Below are 12,534 nucleotides of genomic sequence, written 5' to 3'. Positions count from 1 at the left end.
CCTCACACTAAAATCTTCAATTAGCAGGTTTTGTTACTCACTCATTTCTGTGAGGGAACATTATAGGAAGAATCCAACAAAAGACGGTTTCTTCTGGAGCAAGAATATGAAAATGTAAAACATTATCCAGAGGAAACCTGAAAGAATAAACTGGTTGTTGTCAATGGAGTCGCGTGAATGTGTGGAAGCAACAGCCCCGGTGCAAAAACACATAATGAACGATTAAATAATGAATGAGTGAGTGCTTGTTTGTTGGGGGGAAACTCACAATGGTGCATTATGTGTACTGACTGCTCTGCTGCTGCTGCTCGTGTCGTCGCCCTGCAGGAATGTACCCTGAAGGTGCAGGAGGGGAAGTTCAAGCTGCAGGATCTCCTGGTGGTTCCCATGCAGAGGGTTCTCAAGTATCACCTACTACTGAAGGTAGGAAGCGTCACACGTCTCTTAAACCTGCAATATGAAGAAGAAAAATGGATTTTAAGTCATAATATATGATAAATAACCCTCTGTCTTCGAATAGTTGAAGGAATTGTATCTCCTTGAATGAAGCAGATTGAAATATGCTCCATTCTTTTGTTTTTAAATGTCAAACCTTCTCACTGAGGAGATTCCTTCCTCAAACTGAGCACTTACATCCGATCACTGTGGAATAAAGTCAGATTTTTCCACTTGTAACCTCGTTTTTTATTTGTTTGCTTTAATCACTTCCTGCCCTGTTGAGTCTTTGCTTGTCTCAGAGTTTCAGCAGTTTCTGAAAGTTGTTGTTTTTCTTCTGGTTTTTCACCAGCGCTGAGATTCTCTTTCCAGACGTTTGACCTTGCCACATGAAACAGTGTTTGTTGGCTTTGTAAACAGTAAACCAACAACTTGGACTCAGAAACCGTAACACAAGCTGTTAGTTGGCATTTAGCTTGCCTCGGCTATTTTCATTATTCACTAGTTTATTACTTTCCTTTTTGGACAATTTGAATTTGTAGAGATTTAAATCATTTCAGGAAATTCACCTTTTAAAATCCGTATTGTTGTATCCATGTATGTTCTTTTTTTAATTTAAATTTAAAAGATGTTTTTTTAATAAGTCCCGCTTCCCAGATCTGTTCCCTCCCAGCCAGTGAAACCATTAATGAGAACTGATTGGCTACTGGTGGTTCTCATCATTAATTGAAGCCCTTTGGCCCGTTATGCTAATGTGTTCAAACACAATGTCTGACCTCAGCCAGTGTTTCTCCCGGCAGCGCCCCCTCCTGGTCTTCATGTATAAAACAAACTGAGCCCTGCAAATACTCCCAGAGATTAATTGACGTTGCATCTCAATTATGGATTAGCATATGAGTTTATGATGCGGTGCATAACGACCGGGGGGGGGGGGTGTTTGTGTCAGGTGGCCGGTGCAGGTCCACGCACACACAGAGAGAGAGAGAGAGAGAGAGAGAGAGAGCCCTGCACCTTCTCTGGTGTTTGTTTGAATCGAGCCGCTGCAGGAGGCTCAGCCAGGCACTGGAGTCAAATCAACTGTGAGCTAATCAGATTAAATTCAGCCCATTTCACTGCTTCCCACAGCTTTGCAGGAGAACACTGCTGAGCTGCCGAGGCCCTGGGCATTGTCAGTGCGACAGGTTCCTCTGTGTGTGTGTCTGTGTGAATGTGTGTGTCTGTGGATTTGTGAGAGAGAGACAGAAAGAGAGTTAGGAGCGAGAACGGTTTGATTTAGTTTTAGGGCTTAAAGGGGCTAGGCATTGCAATAAGTTGTGATGGTTAAGATTTGGGAAAAGAGATTGTGTGTTTGTGTGTATTCATATGTGTGTGTGTGTGTGTCCACTCATGCCCAGCGGCACGTCCTCAGTTGATGCTGCACACATATCACCGCACCACGTCTATTTGCTCACAGTGTGAAGTGAACACTCTGATCTCTTCACTCTTCACGTCCTGCAGCTTCGATGCAGTGAATTCAGCTCAGTCGTCTCTGAGGTGATTCTCTTCCAGCAGGACGTGAATATTTGATGAAATCACAGTGTTTTTATGAGACAGTCACTGTGTCTCTTATATCTGTAAAACAGCTTGTGCAAGAGTTACAGAGTGTGGAACAGTGGTTCCCTCCCGGTGGCACTGATTCGCTGGTGGGGAGCCAGTGAGGGGTGACATCCATGTTGGAGGGAGGGCTGTTCAGGGCGCCTGCACATCGGGGGTGCAGCCCAGAGGACAATATAGTGCGGTGTCCTCATTTGACCAAAGTGTCGAACACAAAATACACAAAAGCAATAAAACATCAGAAATAATTGCCGGTTACAATATCGCACAATAGATGAAATCAAGGATCTCAGACTCATCCGGGGAGAAGAAGTGATTTTAAGCTTATGACTTATATTTGATATTGTCTGTTGTAGCTGTGTAAAGCCTCAGGAGTCAAAGGAGGAAACTCAACACCTCAGAGTGATTCAGTTTGGATTATTTGTCTGTATAGAAATTCCAGTCACAATGAATGTGTTTAGTTTTTGTGTTTTTGTGTGTGTGGTTCCTCTGTTTCTCTCTCATTTGTCATCTTGTGCAACACATGACTCAGAACAGAGACGACACTGACACAACCTGAACACGCACACGGTTTGTGCAGCTCACTGTCGTGCACTGGGTTTTCAAAGAGTACAGTAGTTTGTTTAGTCATGTGTCACATGTGATTTTGAGCCGGTGCCTGGAAGCTGCAAAGAGATGACAAAACCGCAAAAGATCTGATCAGACTTTGTTTTTCTCTTTGTCACGATGAACATCTCCCAGCTCTATAGGATTTTACTTTGCTTTTCATAACTCTGAGACAACAGAGGGATATATTTTGTAGTATTAAACAGCAGCTTTTGTTTTTCATAATAATACTAATAATCGAAATCAATCCTCGTCTCCCTCTGCAGGAACTTTTAAGTCACTCAGCTGACCGTCCGGAGAGGCAGCAGCTCAAAGAGGCACTGGAAGCGATGCAGGTCGGTGTTACACACGTTTGTGCATTCATGAGTGTGATTTAAAAAAACAAACAAATTACATAAGAACTCTGTGGCGCTTAAAGCCAAAGATGCATAAATGCCTTCAAACAGCCACAGTGGCTGGAAGTAGCAGAATTTGACCCTGATATGACAGCTGTCAGAAAGATTCCTCACTTTCAGGCTGGAAGTTAGTCTCCCTGTCTCTCCACTCAGGACTTGGCCATGTACATCAACGAAGTGAAGCGGGACAACGAGACGCTGAAGAAAATCGGAGAATTCCAAAACTCTATCGAGAATCTTGTAAGTATTTGTTTTAAATATTGTGTTTGCAGAGCTTTACTTGCTATTTGTTTGTTTTAGTAATTTGCCTTAAAGACTTGAGCCTAGTCTACGCTTGCATTTCCCGTCTTTAATTATCTTAACCTGGCACCAAGCTGGAGAGTCTGTGAACTCTATGGCACCGCATTCATTTCATACATGAGGGAGCACAGAGGTTCCCAGATGGCTGCAGGAGGGAAATCTCAGAAATCGCTGGTGAGGACGAGGCATTCTGCAGGAAACTGTGGGAAAGAAATAACTCTTTGTCGAGGCTGAGCAGTGCACACAAGCCTGGAGCTAGATCCCGGAGGAAAACCACTCTGTTTGCATTTCTTCTTCTTCTTCTTCTTCTTCTTCTTCTTCTTCTTCTTCTTTGCCTTCTTCCTGCAGTGACGTTTAGGAGAACACGGCACAAGCCCCTCGCACCTCGAGCACAAGTACATGAGGGGAAGTGTTGACATCACAGTTGACGCATGCGATGATTCAATTAATTCAGGCAAAATCACAGCATCAAACCTCCGGGGCGCCACAGGTCCGGTTCCAACCCGGCCCTTTGCTGCACGTGTTCCATTCTCTCTCTCTCCCTCTCTCCCTCTCTCCCTGCTCATACTGTCAACTAAAGGTTTGAAGCCCCCCAGAAATATCTGTGAATAAAAGTGTATTTGTTCCACTGTCACATTCCCTGATTTGACATCTTTATAGACGTCAGTTTTGTGTGTATGTGAATCTAATACAGCGGCACTAATGTTATCACCGGGCAGGGGTATAAAGTTTGTCAGGGCGATTCGTCACCGAGCACTCGCCCCTCGTTGAGAAATGTCCACGTTCTCTCTCTCTCCTCCGCTCAGACTGTTTACATCACGTTGCTTCCACCTGTCAGGATTGTCCTCAATAAAACATCCGGTCTTGAGTTGTGTGGATTCCAGATGGTTGTTCACTTTTTCATTCCCCCCCCCCCCCCCCCCCCTTCTCTGTCACGACGCTCCAACACCTGTTGTTTTTGTTGCTGAGGTGCAAAAGCACTCGGTTAATTTTGGACTTGCACACAAGCCAGGGATCCAGAAAATTTGGATTCAAACTGCGATTAGCCCCTTACTGCCTGAATTAATTTCCAATTATATCAAAAAAATATTATTGGTGTCTTTGGCTGTCATATAGATGCTAAATTAAGTGGAGATTGTTAATTTCAATAAAGCATATACAATATAAATAAATGTAGGTATGAGGCAAATTAGCGACATTAGGCATAATGGGGCATAACCTAAATTTAACAAATTTTGTTATGTAGATTATTATATTGATGTTTTTGCTTGAAATTGAATAACAACATATGTTTTCTATACAATCATTGCTGTTCCATCATAACAGTATTTCAAATACAGCTTAATACCTCAAAATAACTTTGCTGCACAGTCCCAAGGGGCTAGTATGTACTTTCCACTCCGACCACTAGATGGCGGCAGAGTGCTTTCAATACCTTCCTTGGTATGTGTAGTATTTGCACCTTCAAGCACAATCGTCACCTCGGTGCCATTAAGACCGGAATAGGGTTTGAGGCAAATTTGCGACATTCGTCTACAAGGGGTTAATAGATTCCGTGCTGCGCCACTCCTAACGGATCTATTTGGATTCTCTCTGAGAGTCAGATTCAGCTGAATTATTAATGTTCTCATTACGTTTTCCTGATGTGCAGTGGATTGACATTCGTTTTGTGTCTTTGTGACCGAAGCAGCAGGTGAAGCTGGAGGAGTACGGGAGGCCGAAGATCGACGGGGAGCTGAAGGTTTGCTCCATCGTCAACCGGACCAAACAGGACCGGTGAGGCCAAACTCTTCTCAGGAGAAAAACAAAACAAAAACCAACTCTCACGGTTAAACGATAAATCCAACGTGTGTTTATCTTCAGGTACATCTTCCTGTTTGATAAAGTGGTCATCGTCTGCAAGAGGAAAGGTTACAGCTACGAGCTGAAGGAGATCATCGAGCTGCAGTCGTATAAAATGTCCGACGACCCCATGAACAACCGAGACGTGAAGAAGGTAAGAAACGAGCAGAACTCTTGTCTCCTGCAGATCTTTAATCAGCTGATGAAACTTCCTGTGTAACCATTACCCATGATGCACCTGAGCCGGAGGAGCTCGTCAATGCTAGTTGCAGAAACTGAGAAGAGGAGTAATCGCATCGTGCCCGCCTCATGCTTGAGAGATCATGTAAATGCAATGAAGGTCACGTAGGATCCATGAAGTCACACTAACATGGCTTATTTGATTTCTTTGTGTTGAATCTGCATGTGTCTCCATGTTTGCATGTGTAACTGGGTCTTTCTCTGGTGTCTTTCTTTTTGCATGCTTACCAGTCAAGTGGAAAAATGGTAAGCTCACGTCGACCCCTCTTTATTTAACTCATCTTCAGGTGTTTAATGGGAATCATGCCGTGGATTGCACGTGTACCCAGCAGCTCTGTGATTGGCTCTGCAGCTTTTTTGGTGAAACTCATCGCTAAAGCATGTGGAGCGTCATTTAGTTAAAAATTAAATGTGATATATGTGAAATATAATACAAACATATACATATACTGTTTTAAAAGCTGTGTCACGAGCTTCTGTGGCTCATCTCTGTCCGTCATCCACACGTGTCTTCACTCGCTTCCCCCCCCAGTGGTCGTACGGCTTCTACCTGATCCACCTGCAGGGCAAGCAGGGCTTCCAGTTCTTCTGTAAGACCGAGGACACAAAGAGGAAGTGGATGGAGCAGTTTGAAATGGCCATGTAAGTTTAAAAACATTGTGGTCATTAAGCTTGTGTCAGATTGTGTGATTGTTCCTGTTTTTCGGGATATTTTCCATCACACAAACACCAGAAGAATCAAGATACATGACGGGAAAACTAAACGTCACCTTCCTCTTCTCATCCAGGTCCAACATCAAGCCGGAGAGAGCCACGGCCAATCAGCACAACTTCCAGATGCACACGTTCGACAAGAACACCAACTGTCGAGCCTGCAAGATGCTGCTGAGGTAACTGACTCTGGGGCTCACGTGCTGTGAATCAAGGCTCAGTGATGAATGAGTCTTCACCAGTATACAACATAATTCACTATTAACTATCAACAGGTATAGAATTTTAAATTGTAAAAGTAATTATATTGGCATCAGGGTAAAAGTACAACCCCCTCTAAACGAATGAAGTATTACTTAGAAATACCAGATTTTAACTCAAATACTTCCGAGTGGCACTAGAGTAAATCTGCATGGTTATTATTCACCACAGTTTTTAAGCAGAGAACCGTACATCAAGTAAAATGAATGGTTCTCAAGACCAAACTGAAGAGAAACGACCACATTTAGTGAGTAACAGAGACACAGTGAAAAAACCTGGTCCCTCATTAGAGCTACAGTAATGTTCAGGACATATTCTACTAAGTGTGACTGAGGCCGACACCACACACACACACACACCTCCTCCCCTGGGAGCGCCGCTGCAGCAGGGATCAGTCGTGTCACTGCATCGAGCACTTTCACCTCCATTACAGTCGGCCGGCTAAACTCCACACTGCGTATTGACCCACAAATTCCAGGGCCCATGTGACCTAAATCCAGGGACCGGCGTTTCCTCACTCCCTGCTAGATGCTAATTACTGCTGCAGCCCCAGCAGATCCCCCCGTGTGATTTATGGCGCCGGCTATTCAACATGGCAGTGTGCGATGCATGCAGCGTTTTAGTGTGTGTATCAAATACAGCGCCGGAGAGCACGGCCTGAAATGGAGGGAGTTTATTTTGTGATTTTCAAAGGGGTCGCAGGATGGAAACGATGGAGCATGTGTAGCCGCAATCATAGAATTATACTAAGAGGCAGCAGGGTCCCCGGTGGGTTGTACTTACAAGAAGTTAATTTGCGTCTGAGACACTTCCTGTTTACATTAGCGTGTGTGTGTGTGTGTGTGTTTGTGTGTGTCTCTTCCTGTGTGTGTCCTCAGGGGCATCTTCTATCAGGGCTACTACTGCTCTCACTGTGGAACAGGGGCACATAAAGAGTGTCTGGAAGTCATCACCATCTGTCAAATCAGTAGGTGTTTCCTCTCACCCTCTAATAGAATATCACTCTCTTATTATCATTTTAAAAGTGTTTTTTTTTTTTTTATTGTTGTTATTAATACATGAATTATTTATTTGCCAGAGCTTTAATTGGCTCAATGGGCTCATTAAGCAGGTGTGAACCATCGTGTCACAGGGTTTGGTTCCACTTGGGGAAAAAGTTAATTTACCTAAGAGTCGTTTAATATCCTGAAGCCTTCTCAACTGACAAATGTATAAATATATATTCTTACACGTGCTTAAAATAAAAATAGAGACGTTTTCTTTCATTTTGACAAAGTATTCTAGGATTTTTAATTGTTAAATGCCACTTTTTATATCATCCCTCATAAATTATGGTATAAATTGTTAATCCCCGACCTTTTGTCTTTTGTTTACAGATCCCCTCGACTTGGTGAGTTGGTCAAATACAGCAACATCATATTCATCATCATCATTTCACAGATATTGTGTCTTTTTTTTTGTGTCCGTCTCACTGATGGTTTGTTTTTCTCCCATGTGTTTCCTTTTCAACAGGAACCTGGGATGTCATCAGGTAAGAGCACTTCCTGTCGTCTAACATGACAACATGGACATTCTGTGACAGGCTGAACAGCGCAGCTCTCTACTGACATCTAGTGGATTCGTTCATTTGCACGTGAACCAAAACAACATTATCACTCTCAGAGATTAGGGGGTGGGGGGGGAATGCAAACATACAGTATTTTGTTTTGTATTCAAAGATTTGAAGACATTAGACGTAAGAGGGAAATCAGAATTGAACTAGTGTATCTGGAAATGATCATATCTGAGTTTCTTTATATTTTCTGTGATAAAGATCCTGGATCAGATTTGAACTCAGGATTTTATGGTTATATTGTTTTTATTGGAGAGGACTGCTTCCCCCAGAGAGCAGGTTTTCTTTTAAATATAAAAACAGCCCTGTATTGTCAGCTGAAATCATAAGTTATCAAAGAGGGAAAAAACAAAATACACATCTTTCCCTGCCGATAAATATAAATATTTCTAGAAACTTTACAACCTTAACATACGTTTTTATTCTTTCTATTAACACACAAATCCTTGCTTGTGTGTTTTCCAGGCCCTAAGATGGTGGCAGTGAGGAACTACCACGGCACGCCGACGCCTCCGGGGAAGATGGCGCTGAGTTTCCAGACGGGGGATTTCATCGAGCTGCTGAAGGGAGACCCGGACTCGACGTGGTGGGAGGTAGCAGCACTTCTGTCTCACTTCCTATCTGAGGCTGTGTTGTTTAATGTAAATCAGGAACATCTCTAGTTTAACAGTTGTTGTTGGCTCTGGACTCCGGCTCATTGATTCCACGACTCTGAGGTCAAACTGCTGACTCAGGCTCCGAGGATGTTTCAAGTTGTTCCTGAACTGAAGCCTGGCTCTGAGCTCAGGAAACGAAATCGACCGAGCAGAACCTCTAAAGCTCCCTAATTAACATCTTGTTCATATCATCCATTCTGAAGAGAAATAATCTGATCCCACTAATCCCACTTAAAACCAACAATAAACACCATGGATTAGGTTTGGATTAAAAACATGAGAATACTTTGAACTGAGTCAAACGAGCTGCAGATCCTATTTTATTTATACCAGGTTAAGATAAGATAACTTATATTACTTATATACTTTAATATTTTATTTGCAGGGATACAGATTTTTATTTAAAATTATATGATTTTTCTTCTGTTTATAACGTGCAAAATGTCTTTGTAGTAAAATAAACTAGTTTTCAATCTTTTCTGATACTGCCACTAGTGGGCGCCAAAGTTGCACGTTTCCTATTTATATTCATAAAACTGTACACATGTGCAATACATTGCTTATTTATAAACAATCGTTATATATTATACTTATATATTATCTTGTGATGTGTGTATTTTTGTGTTTTTGTGTTCCTTTTTACTTTGAACTTCCTTCTCAGTGTATTTGTAAACCCTCTTACACGTTTGTTTAGTTTGTGTAAATCATTTTGAGTTCTCTCTCTCTCTCTCACTCTCTCTCTCTCTCTCTCTCTCTCTGCTTTATAAATAAACTTCCCCCTGCTCTTTACTTTCCAGGGGAAGCTGATACAAACACAGAAGAGCGGCTTCTTTCCCAGTTCGTGTGTAAAACCCTGTTTGGACCCGAAGGTTTGTCTCCAGCTCTCGTGCACCGACCTCAGTGACTCACTGCAGTTTGTGTGGCTTCTGAGATCAGAGCCTATTGCTGACTCTCTTTAGTGTGCACTTAACTACCTGTGTGGGGCGTACATATAAATCTATATATATATATCTCTCTCTCTAGCACAGAGCTGTTCTGTTTATAACTTCTTTAATGTGCAGCTTCTGTTTGTCTGCTGCAGCCCTTCCAGGCGCTATCGACCCGGCAGACCTCCAGGGAATCAGACTACTACGGTTATCCTTGGTAAGACCCTTAACTTCAGAAGACTGTTGTAATCGTCACACTGCTCATACCTTATATATTATATACTATCATCCCCCCCCCCCCCCCCCCAGGACACTTCTCTATATTAATTCAGATCTGCCGATGTTTACTTCACGCACTAATTCAAAATTCAAAGCAGCCTGACCCCCGAACACAGCCGCGACCAAAAGATGAATTACCACGCTGGTGTTTGAAGTCGAGGATTTTGTGGATTTCCTCTTTGCATCTGGAGGTCACCGTGTTTCTTGTGCTCGTCACGCAGGTTCGCCGGGAACATGGAGCGCCAGCAGGCCGACAACCTGCTGAAGTCCCACTGCAGCGGGACCTACCTCATCCGGGAGAGGACCGCCGAGGCCGAGAGGTTCGCCATCAGCATCAAGTGAGTGTGTGGTGTCCTGCAGGAGAGAAGGAAAATCTTTATTCATATCTCATGGGAAATTTAAAAGGAAAAATTCTCCCAGGATGCAGCAGTCAGCTTTCTCAGTGCATCTTTCAGCTCCGGCTAATTACCGCTCGGTAATTGCTTTTCCTTAAATCCAGTTTTTCGTGCGTGTTCCCTCTGAGAGAATGAATCTCAAAGAAAAAGCCTGGACTAGCTCTTACTGGAGCTTTCACATAGTAATGTAATGTAATGGAGAATATGGTGTCTGTCAGACATGTGCAAAGGGCCTGTAGGGGGCAGCAATTAGGACTGAGAACTTTTATTTTGTTTGATTGAACTATGCAGAATATATTGAACCATATTCACACATTGCTGCAAATGGGTTATTTACAAAATCTGCTCTTTAAAGAATAAAGATAAATATCATTTGATGAGTGAGTTGTCTTTAGTTACTGTGTCGTTTGATTTTCCAGATTCAATGATGAAGTGAAGCACATTAAAGTCGTTGAGAAAGACAACTGGATTCACATCACCGAGGCCAAGAAGTTTGAGAGTCTCCTGGTGAGTCTGGACAGAAAGTACCAGTAGAAGCTGGACGTCGGGGGGGGGGGGAAGAGATAAGAAACTATTCAACTGTCTGTCTGTTCTATTCTATGCAACAGGAGCTGGTGGAGTACTATCAGGCCCATTCGCTAAAAGAAAGCTTCAAGCTGTTAGACACCACGTTGCGATACCCGTACAAGTCGAGAGAACGCTCGCTCACACGGGCCAGCACGCGCTCTCCAGGTAAGTGGCTCTGAACCCAGTCACACCATTAAAACTGCACTTACCCCCTGATGCTGATAACACAATCTGTTGGTCCCAGAAACACTGATTCACAGAAATGAACCAGCAGAGCAAGTCGGCTGATAAATGAGAAAAGTGGCCGAACTTGTAACGTTCATCAGGCTTCAACACAAACTCCTGTTTCCTTGCTTCCTCCTTCTCCTGCTAATGTGATTTTGCTGTGTGACCTTCACTCCTGCGTTTGTTTGAATGATAATTAACATGAATCAATCCAATGATTGAAGAGGTCTCGGTCTGTCTGAGGCTCAAATATCTTGAGCGAAGTGTTCTTGTTATCGGCTCTTGACTCTTGACATGTGTGTTGTAACAGCCCAAAGGAAGTGCAGTGTTGAATTTGGTGCGATTTGGAAACACAACACGTTCAATATTAATAAACTTTGACTTGAACGTCACAGAACTTTGAATAAACGTGAACACGACAGTGAACACTTCTCTGTCTGGTTATAATTCAGAGTCAAGGGGACAGAAAAGATGTGACCTTGTTGGTAGAGCTCCTGATTCTAAAATCCAGTAATCCCAGTGGCCCAGTGTTGTCTCTGTAGGACGGCACCAGGAGCTGTGGGATTACAAACCAGCATCCTGACCCGGGAACAGCTCAGAATCCCTCAGCCAGTGACTACATGCTTCCACCACAGCCCAGATCCAGATAAGAGGCAGAAAACTGATGGATTGATAACTGGCAGGACATGTTTACCTATTTATAACTCTGCTGGCTTCCCTGAATGGCAGGGACACTACTAATTTGACTCTGAAGAGATGCTATAAAGTGCAGGTCCTGCTTACTAATGTAATCCCCTCGCCCTCTTGGCTGTGGATAATGCGAGGGAGTGGAAAATAAATGAGACAGGCTGTAACCCTCTCTCTCTCTTTGCACCTCCCCTGACGTCCTGGTCCTTCCGAGGCCGATGACTCTCCTGACGAGTGCAAAAAGAAATGAAGCCCGGTCAGAGGGGGGGGGGAGGGTCAGAGAAGGAGGCGACAGAGAGAAATATATATAAAGCGAGTGAGACAAAGAGGAAGAGTTGGTCGGCTGAGTAAGAGGCCCGTGGACCGGCTGTCTGCATTGGCTGCCCTCTCTGTCCATTAGACCCTATGAATACTGGCTCGGGCCCGGCCCTGGCTTCTGTCCTACACCGGGCAGGAAGAACCCAACTGGCCCCGGCAGCCGGATTGTTTCCTTCCTGCTTTGGCTGCATTTGGAAGTGAATGAAGACAATGTGCTGCTTCTCCATCTCTTTCTGTCTGTGGGTTGTTATTTTTGAGGCTGCAGACACGACACCCCCCCCTCCAGGTCTGCATGGAAACAGTGGTGGGACTGGGAAGACTTGGTTTTCATCTGTGATTATGACATGTTGAACAAGTTTATAAATAGCATACACATATTTTAGGATATTGGACATGATGGTGAACATCTTTCATCATCTATCGGATGTTAGGGACATGTCATCAGCTGTGTACCTCAGCATCATCAGGTGTTTCAGCCTTTTTATC

At 43.5% G+C, this 12,534-nt stretch overlaps 1 protein-coding gene across 6 annotated transcripts in view; it reads left to right on the top strand.

Annotated features, from left to right (window-relative positions):
* Window positions 1–12,534, top strand: part of vav2 (vav 2 guanine nucleotide exchange factor) — a 178,052-nt gene that overhangs the window by 160,819 nt on the left and 4,699 nt on the right. For 2 of the 6 annotated variants that reach the window (XM_053411316.1, XM_053411320.1), the window contains exons 10-26: window positions 328–423; window positions 2,901–2,969; window positions 3,183–3,269; window positions 5,020–5,105; window positions 5,193–5,325; window positions 5,643–5,657; window positions 5,944–6,053; window positions 6,200–6,301; window positions 7,262–7,350; window positions 7,760–7,773; window positions 7,896–7,914; window positions 8,461–8,588; window positions 9,449–9,520; window positions 9,733–9,794; window positions 10,078–10,194; window positions 10,671–10,758; window positions 10,860–10,983. In XM_053411316.1, coding sequence (XP_053267291.1) covers window positions 328–423; window positions 2,901–2,969; window positions 3,183–3,269; window positions 5,020–5,105; window positions 5,193–5,325; window positions 5,643–5,657; window positions 5,944–6,053; window positions 6,200–6,301; window positions 7,262–7,350; window positions 7,760–7,773; window positions 7,896–7,914; window positions 8,461–8,588; window positions 9,449–9,520; window positions 9,733–9,794; window positions 10,078–10,194; window positions 10,671–10,758; window positions 10,860–10,983 — 1,411 coding nt within the window. Of the gene's footprint in view, window positions 1–327; window positions 424–2,900; window positions 2,970–3,182; window positions 3,270–5,016; window positions 5,106–5,192; window positions 5,326–5,642; window positions 5,658–5,943; window positions 6,054–6,199; window positions 6,302–7,261; window positions 7,351–7,759; window positions 7,774–7,895; window positions 7,915–8,460; window positions 8,589–9,448; window positions 9,521–9,732; window positions 9,795–10,077; window positions 10,195–10,670; window positions 10,759–10,859; window positions 11,357–12,534 lie in introns of those variants that run through there. The other 4 variants (XM_053411315.1, XM_053411319.1, XM_053411318.1 and 1 more) reach the window with 4 other exon arrangements.

The sequence above is a fragment of the Pleuronectes platessa genome, chromosome 19 (genome assembly GCF_947347685.1).
Source record: "Pleuronectes platessa chromosome 19, fPlePla1.1, whole genome shotgun sequence".
Lineage (NCBI taxonomy): Eukaryota > Metazoa > Chordata > Actinopteri > Pleuronectiformes > Pleuronectidae > Pleuronectes > Pleuronectes platessa.
This window is presented reverse-complemented; position numbering and strand designations above follow the sequence as displayed.